Below are 17,872 nucleotides of genomic sequence, written 5' to 3' on the forward strand. Positions count from 1 at the left end.
GATCTGCAGGTGGTGGAAGAAGCTGGTAATCAAGAGATCCCAAACAGGCAGCACAGGAGGAACAGGGAAGCCAACGGGAATCAGAGGAAGGAATCACTTGCCTTTCTGGGTAGTGATCTCCGTGAAATTCTGTCTGAAGACAAAATAGAGGAAGGGGAACCAAGGAATCATCACACTCTGTATGAGAAAAGGTCTGGCTGCAAATCTAGCCTTAACGGACAAGACAGAACTGAAACATGGGAGAAGCCATATAAATGTCTGGAGTGTGGAAAGAGCTTCAATCGGAGTGACCACCTTACTTCACATCAAAGGATTCATACCCCAGAGAAACCATATACATGCTTGGAATGTGGAAAGAACTTCAGGAGGAGTGCAAACCTTACGTATCATCAGAGGATTCACACAGGTGAAAAACCATACAAATGCTTGGAATGTGGAAAGCGTTTCAGTTGGAGAGCAGATTTTACTTGTCACCAGAGGCTTCACACAGGGGAGAAACCATATACATGCTTGGAATGTGGAAAGAGCTTCAGTCAAAGTGGACACCTTACTTCTCACCAGAGGATTCACACAGGGGAGAAACCATATAAGTGCCTGGAATGTGGAAAGAGCTTCAGTCGGAGTGACAGGCTAACTTCCCATCAAAGGATTCACACTGGAGAGAAACCATATGTCGAAATGCAGAACTTACTTACCACCAGAGGATTCACACTGGGGAGAAACCATACCATTGTATGGAATGTGGAAAGAGCTTCAGTCGGAATGCAGAACTTACTTCTCACCAGTGGATTCACATAGGGGAGAAACCATATAAGTGCCTGGAATGTGGAAAGAGCTTCAGTCGGAATGCAGAACTTACTTCTCACCAGTGGATTCACATAGGGGAGAAACCATATAAATGCTTGGAGTGTGGAAAGAGCTTCTGTCGGAGGGACAGTCTAACTTCCCACCAAAGGACTCACACAGAAGAGGAACCATACCAATTAGACTTGTTGAAAGAAATTTTCTTAATTCCAATTCACCCAATTTCTCCTTGAAATAATTAACTTTATTCCAGTTGTTGAGCAGTAACATCTGCCATTATGCCTGACCTTGCTACATCAGAAAAGCCATATAGATGCTTTGACTGTAAGAAAGGCTTCTGCCTAATAGCACTTGGAAAGAACAGAACTAACCGTGGGGGAAACTTGAAGCAGGGCAGAACTGATACTGAGGGTTTAGGGAAATATTTGAATAATTCCTGTATTGGCATCAAAGCAGAATGTTTCATGCTGTTTTTTGTGAACACAGCCTTTTCTTCATCATAAACCACTATGTTAGCTATATATGTTCGTTAATTTCTTTGGGGGATTAGCTTTAATTGGAATAATGTTCACAAGAGTGTCAAAAAACTGCAGAAAATTGAACTTGAATTTATTGACAGTTGCTAGAAAATTATTTGATGGGTGATGGAATCTATTTATTTATTATGTTCGATCTATCGGCTGCCCTTCCCTGCAAGCAGGGCTCAGGGAGGCTTACATCAAAGGTAAATACAATATAATTGAATTAAAACAGCATTGAAATACTTAAAAACAATCATAAGAACAACGCTAAATCTAAGATAACAGAAAATTTTTGGTAGCTCTCCATAGTACTGAAGACTGGCAGAGGCAAGTCTGGTATGTAATGTTAATGAATAAATGAACCATTCATGGGGGAAAAGTGGGCGGGGAATCCAGCCAATGTGTTTTATTAAACAATGGTAACTTTATTGGGTCCAGATACTTTAGCATACAGCAAGAAGTAAGAAAAGGATGTTTTTCTTTTTATTGATTTTTTTCTGTATAAATTTTCATGTTTATAATAAAATACTTGGTTACTTTTGCTTATATGTTGGATGACTAGTGTATAGCACCAGTCAAAATGTTGATAGCAGAAGACCTGTGTTTTGTTTTCAAAAATGCCGTCTTGAGTTGCACCGTTTCAAAATGCTTAATAGCTACTAATTTTTATTCAGATTTCTTTTTATCATAGCCACACTGTTAGCTATGTTCCTTCGTAGTTCATTTCCTTTGTGGATAAGCCAACAGCAATGTCAAATAACAGCTGCTAGAATACTGGTTGACCAGTCATGAAGATTGGACATTTTACCTCTTACTGATGATTGGCTGAGGCAAGTCTGATATGTAGTGTTAGTTAATAAGTGAACTGTTTATAGAAATTTAAAATAGAAAATTCATCAAGGGAAGTGGTATTTATTCAACAATGAGCACGTCATTGGAGTCAGATACTTTAATGAACAGTAAGGAGTGAGATATGTATGTTTTTTTCTTTATGCTTTTCTGTACACATTTTGAAGTTCATAATCAAGTGGTTTACTTTTTTGCAAATGCCATGGTGTTTAGAATACTAGTGTAGGTTGCAAGTTTTGTGTTTGAAAATGGCTTCTTCTTCTTTTGCACCATTTCAGAATGCTTAATATCTGTTCATTTTACGCAGTCATTTCCACCAGAAGCTCGATGTGTTCTTTAGTCAGAGCTTTAATTGAGATAATGTTCAGTCAGAGCTGTGATTGGGATAAATGCTCTCTTGCCACTCAGGTTTTCTCCTCACAACAGCCTTGGGAAGTAAGTATAGCACAGAGAAATTCTGTGTCCCAAACGTAGCTACTGCACTTCATATCCAAACAGGATATGAATCATGTAAAAGTTTCCCCTCCTTGGGGGGGGGGGGGGGCGAAAATCTGCAGGCAGGAGGGAGGGCTTTGGCTTACCCCCAGCCCCTCCTCTCCTGAGCCGTTTCCCTTGCACCACACATTCCAGGCCAGGATAATCCATTTTCTATCCTTTTAAAAAATAATTTCTTTATTTTTCAACAATTAACTAATCAACAAAACATAAATACATCTGGTAGAATAGTGCAATATTTCAATGTTATGCATAATTACCAGATCTATCATAATTTCTGTCCATTTTGAGTTTCACTTTTGCACATGATGTGCATGACATTCAGGATTCTCTGCTCACACTGTTTTAATTTTTTATTTTCTTTTGAGGAGTATGAGTAATGCAGTGTGGCATAGAGATAAGGTAATACCTTTTTTCCTTTTTTTAATTACGCTTTCATGTACTTGCAGCCACCTCTGACAGTCCCTTCCCTCTCACTAAATGGCAGGGTGAGCTCTGAATGATTCTCTTCTTTTTTCTCTCCAAACACTAGTAACACTGGATAGGAATGATGCAGTATCTTTAACAAGCTTTTCTTTTAAAAGCTCTTTGTATTTGATCCCCTCCCCTCTTTTGAAAAGGCAGGTAATTCTGTTTGTTATGTTAACTGGTGCTAGGGATAGTCCCTTGCAGTCATCAACATGTGAAGGGGTAACTGACTGGCCCAGGGTTCCCCAGCCTTTTTGAGTCTGTGAGCGCATTCGGAATTCTGGCATTGCATGGTAGGCGCAGCAACAAAATGGCTGCCGTGTAGCGTTGCTGGTCCCCAGGTGGGATTGGGGGATCCCTTGATTTCGTGGGCTCCTGCCCTCCCCTGGCCAGCTGGCCGGTGGGAGAAAGCCCCACCCCCAACAGCCACAAGCCCACGGGACGTCTCCCAGTGTGATAATGTCACGCAAAAGTGACATCATCACGCTGGGGACATTGTGCGGCAACGCTCTGGTTTTTGAGCAAAACTCTATGGTTTGAGCCCAGTTTTACCACAGAGTTTGCCCCAAAACCAGAGTATTGCCTCCCGACATCCCGAATAGCACTTCATCCAAGTCCTGTGATTATGCCATTTCCTCTTCAGGCACAAGCCCCTGCTCCAGCTGGTAGCATCCTGCCCAGGAATTTTTTGACAGGTTTAAAATTAAGAATTTCTTGGTGGAAAGGATGGTCTGTACACAACTGGAGGATGATGTCACTTGGAAACAAAAAAAAAAACAATGCACCCATTGTGTGGCTGAAACATGGGAAATCCTTGGTGTGGAAGCAGCCCTGGCGAGGCATCGAGTGTGGATGCGTGCCAAAATACCACATAACGTTCTCTCGGCTTCTTTCTCTTTAATTTAGAATTATTCAAGTGATGACGCGAGATACAAAGTTGTTCCGTTTTAATAGCTGTAATTCGTTTCAGTGTTGTGGTTTACAAGTCTGCTTTATTATGGAGTCCGTTGCTCAGAGGGAAGGAAGAGGGAGGAGGAAGCGGAGCCAGCCAGCCAGGGGCTTTAAACCTTGTGGTGTCTCTCCCCGCCTGACAAAATGGTCGTGTGAACATCAGAAGGGTAGAGGGCTTCAGTAGCTACTGTGCTGAGCGTGCCTAGTCATTGTATTTAGCAACAACTATCTATTTTTGATGCTACTGGCCCCTGAGCAAGATGTGGTTGAGTGGAGAGGGAGGGGGAAACCATCTCCCCGTGGCTCCTGGTTTCTTGGGCACTGGTTGGGGCCAAGCTAGTCTTTCTGGTCTTCTGGAGAAGTGGAGAGCCCTCGTCTGGATGGCCCAGGCTAGCCTGATCTCCTCAGATCTGGGAAGTTAAGCAGGGTCAGCCCTGGTTAATACTTGGATGGCAATATTAAAAACCTAGTTAAAACTTATAATATACAAAAATACGAGTATTTATTAGAAAGACAGTTAAAAACATACATAAGGGCCCAATGAAAGCCTTGTAAAAAAGTATAGCCTAAACACAATTTTTGTCCTAGCTCAGGAAGGATGGCTCCAGAGCAAACTAATTTATACAGCAGCCAAATCTCTCGCTCACAACTTTAGCGCCAGTAGCTCACAAAGTAGAATTTCTGCTCACAAGACTCCACAGTTTAGAGGGAACATTGGACCTGACGCGTTTCCTATTGGGGCCTTCTTCAGAGGTCAAACAGTATTGAGGTACACAAACTTAAATACATATTGCAATAAGATAACCAATAAGTGAATTTTGGATCAGGAAGAGGAAGGTTAAGCTGCAAGATCTAAAGACGCATGACAAAGATGTTCGCCAGGCCTCAAAAGGTGAAAGTCATGTGTCTGGTGCCAAATGCACAGTTGCTGAATTAGACCATCTTCCAAGTTAGGTCCAAAAAGCACCTGTGTGGCTTTCTAAGTCAGAGGTAGAGTGTCCTCAAGCAAACCAGCAGTCAGGTATTTAGAGAGAGCATTTAGCACAGAGCTTTTTCAGCAGGTGAAAGAGTCGGTTATTTTCTCTGTGGGAAACAAACAGGCGTCCCTAAGATATATGTGAACCGCAATGATTGCAATCTTACGTCCAGGGCAATTCTCGGGATACTCCACTGCGGGACCCCCTTTAGATGACATGATGACGCCTGCTTGCAAAGAAGCCTTCTGCACAGCTCCCCCCCCCTCCCAAGTCCCCGTCCGTCTTCTCGTGGTCGGCTGCGCCGGCGGCAGAGAGGCCCCGCTTCGGATCGGGGGAGTGTCGGTAAGGAACCGCCTCCTCCGGAGCAGCAGCAGAGACCAGCACGGCTGGCAGAAGCTCCGCCCGGGCCTGCTGCAGCAAAGACTCCGACGACAATAACTACAACAGCCGGCGTCGGCGGCGGCTTAGGAACAAAGGTGAGTTAGTTCAAGCAGCCTCGCCGGATCCGCAGAGGAGGGCAGCGAGCGGGAGGGGAAATAATCCCTCAATGGGGCTTCCCCCCCCCCCTCCTCCTCCTCCACTTGCTGACGTCTGGTTCTTGCGAAGCAACTCTTCCACCCGCCTGGTTTCCGTTGAGTGACGCTTATTCCCGGGCAAATGCCTGCAGGATTGCAGCCTGGTTCGCCAGGGCCTGGAATCCCAGTAGCATGTCAGATTTGTCATCCCTGGAGAGAGTGGCTTCAAGTTACCTGGCTAGCCTCCCCCCGCCCGCCACGGACCCGCTTCCCCCATCTCAAAAGCCTGCGAGCCTTAGCGCCCACCCACTGGCAAAGCGGGGGAAAGAGCGCAGGTTGCCTAAATGCTACTGGGATTGTGGTGGTGGACTCGCTTTGAGCCCGCCCTCCCCCCAAATTTTTACCTATCCATGCTGTTATGGGTTGTTGTTTTTTTTTAATTTAAAGGACAAAACTTGATCTGAGCCCTAAGCCAAAGGATAAATGAACACATATCTGACATCAAGAATCACAAAACTGAGAAACCTGAAGGAGAACATTTCAACTTCCCAGGGCACCCAATGGGGGACCACCTCAAAGTAGCTGTTTTATCGCAAAGGAATTTCAGGAACAGACTGGAAGGGGTGATAGGCTGAATTACAAATTATTACAGCACTCAGGACGATGGAACCCCCCAGGGCTGATTGTGACAGTTGCAGTGCCAAAAGTGAAGGGAATCACCTCTGTTGCAAATGGGGGGGGGGGAGAGAAGAGAATGTTCTGGCACTCATCTGGGCCAGCAGGGTCCAGTTTCCTTCGTGTGTGGCACTGCAGGTCCCATCATCATCCTGAAGCTAGTGGCCAAGGTTGACACTCTTAGTTCTGTGGGCAGAACATGAGGATGGAGTTGGCCTCTGTACAGTAAAGGAGAAGGGACATTTGGTGGCTGCTGCTGCAGTTGCTGAAAATCAGGAAAGGGGAGTGAATGTAAAAAAAAAATTGTCTACAAAGTCCCAGGATGAGTCCTTGGCTCGTCTGACTCTCTGTCTCTTATGTTTGTTTAATTTCTTCTTTTTAACCAGCAAAAAGCAAATGTTCCCCCCCAACCACACATCACAGCTTTTACAAAAATATAGGGGGAAACGACAAAGACATATTGTTACGTGTACTCGAGTATACATTCCATCTTCTGTGTTATTAAACTACAGTGACGAAGAGCAGATCGATCAATCTGTAAGTAGAGTTCTGATCTCCAGTAATCTCTAAAGATTTCCTTAGCATTAGCAAAAACCTTGTCTATCATCCCTCTAATGAAAACATTCACTCAGTGGACAATTTAGCAATTTGCCATATCTTAATCCATTACATAGATGGATATAAATGCCAGAAAATTATAAGAGGCAAGTTTTTTACTTTACATATTCTAACAGCAGCATGGATGTTATATGCAAAATACTGGAGAAAAATAGAAGTACTAAAGAAGAAGTTATAGCCAAAATACTGGAAACTGCTGAGATGGACAAATTGACTACAGAAGACTTTGACAACACATGGTCAAGATTTTACAACTGGATAAAAGAAAATAGCAATTAAAATTCCAGGGCCTCTAACTTTAACTGAAACAAAAAGAACTAAGAATTATCAATGTAATTACTGATAAAATATAATTGTATGGTGGAAAAAAGTGACAAAAATTTCTAGACTATAATAAGATACCAAAGACAAAGGGTAAAATGATACAAATAGAATCTCCCTTTTATGTGCATTTATGTATGTTTGTTTTTTGTTTGTCTTACATAATTGAAATAAAAAATATATATTAAAAAATAAATCATTCACTCAATGGACAATTTAGCCATTTGCCACATCTTCTTAATCCATTACGTAGTCAAGCTTTTTTGTATTCCACCACTTTTTACCAGTTATCGTCTTTACAGCAGTCAGCAGCTCCATAATTATTACCTGATATTTTATAGTAATCTGACTCCTTAATATTACTTTGGGATCTTTATCCTGTCCATCCTTCAAGCAGCTGGAATGTTACGGTTCTCTAGTAAAGACTCCTCTTCATTTTTATCCACATAGCTGCCTTCTTTATTTGTTCATTCACAGAGACAGTCTCATGCAGATTTGCAGGCGTGCATCTCAGTTTTAATCCTGATGAAGGCTGTCTTGTAGGAATTCTTGGAAGGATCTTCCCTCTGCCCAAGTCCTAGGAATAAAAAAGGAGACTTCCCAGCAAAATGTGTAGATTTAAGGAAAAGCTGTGGAATAAGATGCTAAATGAGGCAAGAAGCCTACAGTGCTATAAAGCAATTTAAATAATATAAATAATATGCTATGAGAACAATGGCACAATAATCAATAAGTACAGGTAGTACCAAATTTTCAAAATGTAGTAAATACAATAAATTCTGAAGAATACAAAACTGAAAGTGAATGTACACAAGACAAAGTAAATGTAATACGAAGATCCCAGGTATGAACTTTGTTTCGAATATCTCCTTCTTCTTCATGGACATTTGTATACAATTGCACTCGTTGTGTTCTCTGTGTCTCCAATCAGTTTTAGAATGCAATACAATTCTTAAGGACAACGTTAATCGTCAGATGGGCAACCAGTCATACATTTTAAATAGGTGATTTTTTAAATCATTACTGAGCTGGTATAGCCCCAAAGGAACTTTTTAAAATTCAACAGAGATTATTTTTGCATGTCAAGTTGGTATGTTTGATCAGAGCAGCGGACATTTATGTGGGCCTATCTGGATGTGTAAAGAGCTGCCCTGCAGTATCTAATCACTCGGGGATGCATTCAGGGTGGGAAAATATTCAGATCAGCGGGCGGGTGGGTAGCAATAGGAACTGTGAATGTAAGGAAAGAATCTCCCCACCGCTTTTGTCTCGCTCACCTGCAGCCCAGAGACATCACTGACCAGATCAAGATCGCCATCTCGTTGCAAAGGAGTGGAAACAGCCATCCTGCATAAGGCTCAGATCAGGAAGATGAGCCATGAATGGATGGGGTCCCCCTTCCTTTGCCACAGGAGCCTGCCTTCACCTGGTCCAAGGTGGCAGAGCAAGGTAGGCTGAAAACTCCACTACTTTTTCTCACATGAAGCGCTGCATCGAACGTGAGCATATAAAAGGTCCTGCTTTTTCTAGGGCCCTCTGTCCTTCGAGGAGCTGGCCGTGTATTTCACTGAGGAGGAGTGGGCTCTGCTGGATCCTGGCCAAAGAGCTCTTTACAGGGAAGTCATGCTGGAGACATACGGCAACGTAGCCTCTCTAGGTAAGCGGATAATTGGCTGGGCTGTGGCTGGTCCTGAGACAGCATCCTGAGAGAATTATTTTTCTCTCTCTTTGCCCCAGGCTTCAGTTTCTTGTAGTTCCCTGCGTGATGAAATGATGTCTTGCCCTAGGTATATATGTAAGAAACAAAAAGAACACCACTGGCAAAAAATAACTCATAAGCAGTTTGCTACTTTGCTTTTCATATGTTGTGCCTACACAGTGTGAATTGTCAGAGGTTAAGCGCAAACTTGCCCTTACAGATAGTAATGTCAAAAGGAAAGAGCCAGTCCCGCTCCTGGCCTCCCCACTTCTCAGTTTCTTCTGAATTCTGAGCTGCAGGGTGAAGTCATTAGTGAAATCATTAAATCATTCGTGTGATCATGAAGGCGATCCAAGAACAAAGCGAATTCACCTTTCTGGTGAATTTACGTCGGGAATGGTTTGGGATTTGCGGGAAGAAGGGGTTCTCCTGGAGGAGAAGCAACCATTCTTCAGGAAAGAGGGGCAGCCGTTCCTAAAGAAGGGCAGACACTCTTTAGGAAAGTGGAGATGCCTGAGGCAGATAGAGACATGCTGGAACTCTGAAGGAGATGCAGACATGTGGTCTGAAGTGAGGTGAATAGCCAGTGGGAGAAGGTAAAGCAAAGAGGACCAGAGCCTGGAAAACAAACCTGGAGCCATTAAGATGTTTCTGCATTTTGGTTTAACATAACAGAGGTGAATTTTAGACCTAGAGGAAGAGGAATACTTATTTGATTTTTACTATGCACAGACGCTTGCGGGGTGGAATGGCCATTATGCCCCTCATCCAGGGACATTTTCCTCCTTCCAGTCTGCCCCTGGATGCTTATAGTCTTATGCTATTCAACTGTAGCCGGTTAGGAGCATGGACTCTAATCTGGGAGAACCGGGTTTGATTCCCCACTCCTCCACATGCAGCTGCTGGTGTGACCTTGGGTCAGTTACAAGTTCTTTCAGAGCTGTTCTCTCATGAGCAGTTCTCGAGCTCTCTCAGCCCCACCTACCTCACTGGGTGTCTGTTGTGGGGAGGGGAAGGGAAGGAGATTGTAAGCCACTCTGAGACTCCTTCGGGTAGCGAAGGTAAAGATAAAGGTTCCCTTGCTCGAAAGCCAGTCGAATCTGACTCTAGGGTTGCGGTGCTCATCTCCGTTTCAAAGCCGAAGAGCCAGCGCTGTCCGAAGACGTTTCCGTGGTCATGACTAAACACCAAGGCGCACGGAACGCTGTTACCTTCCCACCGAAGTGGTCCCTATTTATCTACTTGCAATTTCTTGCTTTCGAACTGCTAGGTTGGCAGGAGCTGGAACTAGAGACGGGAGCTCACTCTGTCATGAGGCAACTCGGGTCTCGAACTGCTGAACTACCGACCTTCCACAGCCTGCAGTTCAGCGTCTTAACCACTTGAGCCACCGCAGCTCCTAGTGAAGTAGTGAAGGGCGGGGTATAAATCCAATCTCTTCTTCTCTCTTCTGTTCTGTATGTTTCTACTTGCTGTATTCATTCATTATTATTTTTTTGGCCATCAAGTCAAGCTCTCTGGTGACCCTTAGTGGGGTCTGAAGGCACGGGACCATCAGAGGTGGCTTGCCATTGCCTGCCTCTGCATCACAACCCTGGTATTCCTTGCAGGTCTCCCATCCAAATGCTAGCCTGCTTAGCTTCTGAGATCTGATGAGATCAGGCTTGACTGGGCTATCCAGGTCAGGGCCATTCATTCGTTTTTTGAAATTGGTGTTTTTGCAGCCATGGGAACTGTTTCCTTCTTTGGTATTATAGAGAGGTGGGCAGACCCTGCCTTTTTGAATCTTTCTGCTACTTCCGTGTTGGCTGTGTCTGATTCTTTTACAGAGGGTCTGACTGTAGTCCATCAGAGTGCAATTCTATTAGTGCCCTGCAACAGAGAGTCAGCCCTATTTGTGAAAGGGAACGAGTGGGATGAAAAGCCCCACTCCCCATTGTGGTCTGGCGGCTTTAGACTGGAGACAGCTGAGTAAATCCCTCATTCCCCATGGTATAAACAAGGGCCTGCAGAGTATTTTACCATGCCCTGGAGAGTGGACGATTGCAAAACTACACTATCTGCAGTGCAGACACAGTCTCAAAGATGTGCTTAGTCAGTTTGTGTTCCTTTTCCTCCCAAAAGGATTTTGGACCGGCAAACCTGACCTCATCTCCTGGCTGGAGGAAGTGGATGAGATGTTTGTCCAGGATTCTGAAGACAAGAAGAGCTCGACAGGTATTTCCTTAGATGTGTGGATGGACCCTTCAGTGTCTTGGAATTGTGGCTCTGCTGTTATTCCACCCAGGATATATGGATCATTTTGCCTCTGGGGTTTCCTAGTAGCTGTCTCTGTGGCTTCATCTCATCCCCTCACGTCTGGAAGTAAAGTCTGACATAAATCCATGTTCCCTTCAGTGTTGGCTGGGATTATGGATTTATTTTAACTCAAGACTGAAGTATTTCCTGCTTCCTTAGATGTTCTTTCTTGCTGGAAAAAGGAGTCCTGCTTTCTTTCTCCCCAAGAAGACAGAATCATGAGAGAGATGAGGGAAGAGAGTTTTTCACTAGAAGGCCTTGCTTCAGAAGACAAACTAGGGTATTTCTTGGGAGGAACTCAAGAGAGCACTTCGTTTCAGACAGAGCTGACTGAGAGTGAGTTTTCATTAGGGTGATACCCCAGAAAGAGACAAGGCATAACCTGGAATGATTCCCTCATTCCGTGAGAGAGATTGTCAAGTTGAAAGAACCATAGTCCATGCTGTGGGGAGATGTCAGGATGAGACCCTATTAGACAGTGAGGCATGCCTGTATGGCGTAGTGCTTAGCGTGCCAAACTGAGATTGAGAGGACCCAGGTTCAAGTCCTGGCTCAGGCCTGAAACTCTGTTTGGGCCAGGCTTCCTCCTCTACCTTGCCTACCTCTTAAGATTGTTCTGAGGATAAAATTGGGGAGGGGAGAGTGATTTGTGCCTCCCCAAACTCCTTGGACAAAGACTGAGATAATATTTTATGAATAATTCAGAAAAAGCACTGTACGCTTCCCCCCTCCGATGCAGAGTGCTTATCCTGACAGGAGATTAAAACCTGACTAATGTAATCCCATTCAGATCTTTCCCACATGCTTCACCACAAACGATAAAGCTTCCTCTCCTTAAGATCAGAGAGACTATTGGTTGAGTATTGGCCTTAAGGATGACCTATTTAATCATTAACGTTTTGGCATTAGCAGAACAGCATGTTTGCCTTCCTGTTTACTGAGTTACGATGGGGATGGGGGGCTCCACAATCATGGAAGATAGCTTTGGTGGCATGGAAAGGAGGGCAGCTTCTGCTTTGAAGCTTTTCCTTCACAGAAATGCTTCTGCATATTAAAGTAAGCAAAACCCTAATGTAGGCATTCATTCTCTTGCTATCGCAGCAGAAAATGAGCACAGTGTTGATACAACTGTCTGCTCTTCTTTGGACGCCTGAGAAGTAACTATAGGCCGCAGGCCTCCCCTCCACAGCTCTACTCCCCTCCCCTTTAAAAATGTTTGAGTTAGAGGTTGCCAGAGTTTCTCGAGGCCGGTGGTACTCACTCCATGGCTCACAGAGAACCGCATCTGCAGTTGCCATCAATTAAAAAAGCCACATTTACTTCTATCCCCTGGATTGAGGCCTGCCACTGAAGAGGCTCACAGCTTACCACTTCTCCGATGGTGGCTGTTTCATGGTGGGAATCACCTGCCAATAGGCTTACCAAGTGGCAGCGGGGCCTGTTAATGTTTGCCTCTGCTTCGGTGTGTCTGTTTCCTGCATCTCTCGTTCAGTTTCTCTGTTTTAGCAGGAGAAAACAGAGAATCATGTCTAATGGCTGCAGAGGAAGACAAGGATCTGGAGGTGAAGAAAGAACCTGGGAATCGAGAGATCTCAAAGAAGCATCAGAGATGGAACAGAGAAGCAAACCAGAAGCAGAAGGAGAAATTGTTTTACTTGTTGGAAGGTGACTTCCATCAAATTCTGTTTAAAGGCAAAATAGAGGAAGGAGATCAAGGAAATTGTTACACTCTGAGTGAGAAAAGGGTTGGCAGCAAATCTAACATTAAGACACAAGAGAGAACTCAAACATGGGAGAAACGACATAAATGTATGGAATGTGGAAAGGGCTTCAACCGGAGTGACCACCTGACTGCACATCAAAGGATTCATACAGGGGAGAAGTCATACAAATGCCTGGAGTGTGGGAAGAGCTTCAGTCAGAGCAGAAGACTTACTTCTCACAAACGCATTCACACAGGAGAGAGACCATATACATGCTTGCAGTGCGGGAAGAGCTTCAGTGAAAGTGGAAACCTTAATTCACATCAAATGATTCACAGTGGGGAGAAACCATATAAATGCTTGCAGTGTGGAAAAAGCTTCCGTCATAGTTCAAAACTGACTGCACATCAAATTATTCACACCGGGGAGAAACCATATACATGTTTTCATTGTGGCAAAAACTTCAGTCAGAGTTCAAACCTTGCTTCCCATCAGAGGATTCACACAGGAGAGGAACCATATAAATGCCTGCAGTGTGGAAAGAGTTTCAGATGGAGGGATAATTTAAGTTCACATCAAAGAATTCACACAGGGGAGAAACCATATAAATGCTTAGAGTGTGGAAAGAGTTTCATAAGGAGTGCCAACCTCACTTCACATCAAATGATTCACACTGGGGAGAAACCATATAAATGTCTGGAATGTGGAAAGAACTTCAGAAGGACTGCAGAACTTACTTTTCACCAGAGGATTCACACAGGCAAGAAACCCTATAAATGCTTGGAATGTGGAAAGAACTTCAGCTGGGGTGCAGAACTTACCTCTCACCAGAGGATTCACACTGGGGAGAAACCATATAAATGCCTAGAATGTGGAAAGAGCTTCAGTAGGAATGACAATCTAAGTTCACATCAAAGGATTCACACAGGTGAGAAACCATATAAGTGCTTGGAATGTGGAAAGAGCTTCTGTTGGAGTGCAGCTCTTACTTTTCACAAGAGGATTCACACCGGGGGAAAACCATATAAATGCTTGGAGTGTGGAAAGAGCTTCAGTCGGAGCAGCAGGCTAACTTCACATCAAAAAATTCATAAAAGGGAGAAAACAAACAAATGCCTGGAGTGTGGAAAGAGCTTCAGAAACAGCAAAAGCCTTACTTCCCACCAAAGGGTTCACACAGGAGAGGAACCATGCCAATTACAGTTCTTGAAAGAAGTCCCCTTAATTCCTCTTTTCCCAATTTCTCCCTGAAACAAATAAATCTGAATCTAGTTACCAAACTGTCACACCTGCCATTCTGTCTTTTTTAAAACTTTTTTATTTGCATCATAAATTATTATTACATTACAATACAGTCACCTGCCATTCTGTCTGACCTTCCTACATCAGAAAAGCCATATAGGCCCTGGTCACACGGGAGGTTTAGGCCCGGAAGAGGGGCGGATCGGGGGCGCAGCAAACGGGTGCAGTCAAACCGCAACATCTGGGAAGCAGCGCACGCCCATCCCCGATCCGTCCCTTCAGCCCAGTAACGCGGAGCAAAAAAGAACCTAGTAAAGAGAAGGACTTACCTGAAACGCCGCAGCAAGCGTGGCCGTCAGATCGCAGGAGCGCCCGTCTTCAGGAGCATTCGAGGCTTCCAGCCGAACTGCGCATGCGCAGCCGGCTGCCTCGCGCTCCCTTCCGTGTCCTTCCCCCCGGCATCTGATCGTGCCGGGGAGCAACTGCGCGGCGGCTCACGGGATCAGTCTGATCCCACCGCCGCATGTCTCTTTTGGTGCCGCATCAATTTCCCCCCGTGTGGCAGGGGCCATAGATGTTCTGATTGTTAGGCTTGTGCCTGATAATACATCAGGCAAAGAAAGTAATTGACTGTGGGAGAAACCTGAAACAGGACAGAGCTAATACTGACAGGGCAGAGATATGTTATGTAATTTAACAGTTGTTGATTTCCTTTGTGGATTAACTTTAACTGGGATTGTGTCAGCAGCCGTGTCAAATAACAGCGGAAAATAGATTCTGAATTTATTGACAGCTGGTAGAATATTAGTTGACCAATCATAGAAAGCTGTTACCGATGACTGAGGCAAGTCTAGTATGTCATGTTAATTAATAAATTAAGTGTTTATAAACATTTAACACAGAAAATAGCATCCAGAGAAGACTAGCATTCTAGAGAAGTGCTTTTGAGTGACTTTTGGATTTGGCTGGTCTTATTGTTATTTTCTTCTTCTGCCCAATATGCAAGTGCTAGAATGTAACACCTTCAGTAGCTGAGCTAATCTGTGTCCCTGCCAGTATCTGATTCCACCAGATCTGGCATAAGAATCTATTCTTCATCTCTTTAAATTAAAAAAAGTAACAGCCTGATGAAGGGTTCTGACAAACTGAAAAGCTTCCATGGTCTTTTGTGTCATTTTGGTTGGCCATAATAAAAAGATATTACATGGTTTCTTGTTCTAGATTTTGTGTGGGCTGTTTGCAACCTTCCCCCACCATAGATAGATAGACCTGATGTGTGAGACCCAGTGTCCTTTTAGTCAAGGTATTGACCTTTTATCTGCTAGTACTCCACAGCCATGCAACACTAGGAACAATATTTTCCTCCGCACTAAATCGGGTTGGGGGAGATTTGCAGGCAGCAGGGTTGATTATTATTAAACCGGGCAGCAAAAACTTGATGTCAAGAATCTCCTCTTAAAGCTGTCTCTTCTCTAGTTGGAACTGAAAAGCTTGTGCTCCCCACACTGCTTTTAAACCGGGGGTGTTGAACTCATTTGTTATGAGGGTCGGATCTGACATAAATGAGACTTTGTTGGGTTGGGCCATGTGTGTCATAAAATGTAATGCCAGATAGCAGAGATATAAACTTTATAAAGGACACAGACAAACACAATTAAAAATTTTTAAACTTTAAATAAAACGTGCATAAAACACTAGCACTCTTGCAATATTTTGTCTATTTAACAGTCTCTGATAACTGATACCTCTGCTCTGAATTATTTCATCAAAATGTCTGTGCTGTAGCAAATTTGAATATGCTGTTCTGGTGTTTATCTGTGAGCTGCAAACCTACTTTTATTGACATTCATTACAGAAATCTCATGCTCAGTGGCACTTTCCCCCTCTTTCTGCAAATCCTGGTGTTGGTGTGGTGTGATGAATACGTATGGAATGATGTCGAAAGGAATTTTTAAAATAAGACTGGGACCCTGTTTCCAAGACGGTGGTGAAAACGGACTGCGTGGCAGTGTGACAACATAACTTCACCCAAGTATTATACGTCCGAGACGTTTTCAAAAGGTGCTCTGCCTGTCCAACCCCGTAGCTCACTGCGTTCACAATATCTTAGCAGTGGCTTGGAGTGGACACCGAATAAGCAGTTCTGCTTCCTGCCAAAAGAGTTGCAGCAATACCTGATGAAAGAACAGTGATCATCCTTTTTTGACAAACTTTGGTCCCCATTGGGGAGAAAGGTGGGATATGTTATATAAATCCAGTTTTGTTTGCAGTTTGTTTACCTCATTCACCTATCTTCCATTCTGTCCTCACAACAACCCTGTGATGCAGGTCTGGCTGAGAGTGTGCAACTGGCCTAGCAGTCATCCAGCCAACCTTGCATCGCAGGTTGGGGATCTGAACCTGGATCTTCTTGTTCTTAATCAGGCACTCACCCTTTATACCACACCGGCTGTGATCGCTCAGTACAATTCGTAACCCCCTCCTCTTAGGCAGATCATGAGAGGGGGGGCAGGAAGAGTTGCCTCAGAGCTTAATTCTCATGGCCCATTCTTACATGCCCCAGGGGAAATGCTGATTGCCACATTGGGGGGTCAGGAATTTTTCCCCCCTCCAGGCCAGTTTGGCCAGGGATCCTGGAGGTTTTTGGTCATCTTCTGGGCGTGGAACAGCGGTCACTGGGGATTGGGGGGTATTTGTGAATTTCCCTCACTGTGCAGGGGTTGGACTTAGATGACCCTGGAGGTCCCTTCCAACTCTATGATTCTAGAAGAAAGGATACATTTGATCCTCTCTGTTTATGCTGCTTTTCTCCCATCCCAATGTGGACCGAAAACAGGTTGCCTTGTTCTGCCCTCCATTTTATCCTCACAACAGCCCAGTAGGGTAGGGAGGGATGAGTGTGTGTGACTGGCCCACAGTCACCTAGCAAGTACCTGTGGCAGAGGAACCTGGCTATTCTAGACAGATGCTTGTCGCGCACTCTAACCACTACACCATGCTGTCTAATTTCGCCCCCTCCACACACACCCTCTCCTGCTCCCTGCCAAATTCTGCCACCAGCGTTCTGGGCTGATGTTTGGTTGCTCTTTACAACTAAACCTCCCACAGAGCCTTCAGGTGGGCGGCTGTGTCTGCAGCACCTATGGTGCCAACCAATATTCCCTCTAAGCTGTGGAGTCTTGTGAGCAAAAATTCAACTTTGCGAGCTACCGGCATTCAAAATTGTGAGCAAGCGATTTGGCTACTGCATCAATCAGTTTGCTCCGGAGCCCTTCTTCCTGAGCTAAGACAAAAATGGGTGAGCCGGAGGCTAAAAAAACTATGAGCTAGCTCACACTAACTCAGCTTAGAGGGAACACTGGTGCCAACTCCAGTTTGGGACACTCCTGGAGATTTGGGGGTTGGAGCTTGAGGTGGGGCAGGGTATAATTTCATAGAATCCTCCCCCCAAAGCAGCCACTTTTTCCAGGGGAACTGATCTCTGCGGCCTGGAGACCAGCTGTAATGTCGGGAAATCTCCAGGTCCCACCCGGGGGCTGGCAACAGCAGCAGCGCAACAACCCTCCCACCCTTTGTTTAGGGGGGAGTGGGGAGAGAGAGAGAGAGAGAAGCCCCTCCTCCGGAGCAGCAGAGTTCATCCCAATTCTGCTCCAAAGAATAAAACACCTATTCAGCTGACTCGGGAGCAAAGGCTCAGGCTGTTTACTAGACCCGGGAAAGGGGGGGGGGGGGACGC

At 44.6% G+C, this 17,872-nt stretch overlaps 1 protein-coding gene and 1 pseudogene across 1 annotated transcript in view; both read left to right on the plus strand.

The window, feature by feature from the left end:
* The window catches only part of LOC107116275, a 17,388-nt pseudogene extending 16,282 nt beyond the window's left edge, over positions 1-1,106 (plus strand).
* Positions 1,107-12,949: 11,843 nt separating this feature from the next.
* Positions 12,950-17,872, plus strand: part of LOC107116277 (zinc finger protein 850-like) — a 48,385-nt gene continuing 43,462 nt past the window's right edge. Inside the window, exon 1 of the mRNA XM_015418174.1 lies at positions 12,950-13,822. Within this exon, the coding sequence (XP_015273660.1) occupies positions 13,003-13,822 (820 nt within the window). The 5' untranslated portion in view covers positions 12,950-13,002. The remainder of the gene's footprint in view (positions 13,823-17,872) is intronic.

This window comes from Gekko japonicus, unplaced genomic scaffold, assembly GCF_001447785.1.
Source record: "Gekko japonicus isolate JY-2015 unplaced genomic scaffold, Gekko_japonicus_V1.1 scaffold1933, whole genome shotgun sequence".
Classification (NCBI taxonomy): domain Eukaryota; kingdom Metazoa; phylum Chordata; class Lepidosauria; order Squamata; family Gekkonidae; genus Gekko; species Gekko japonicus.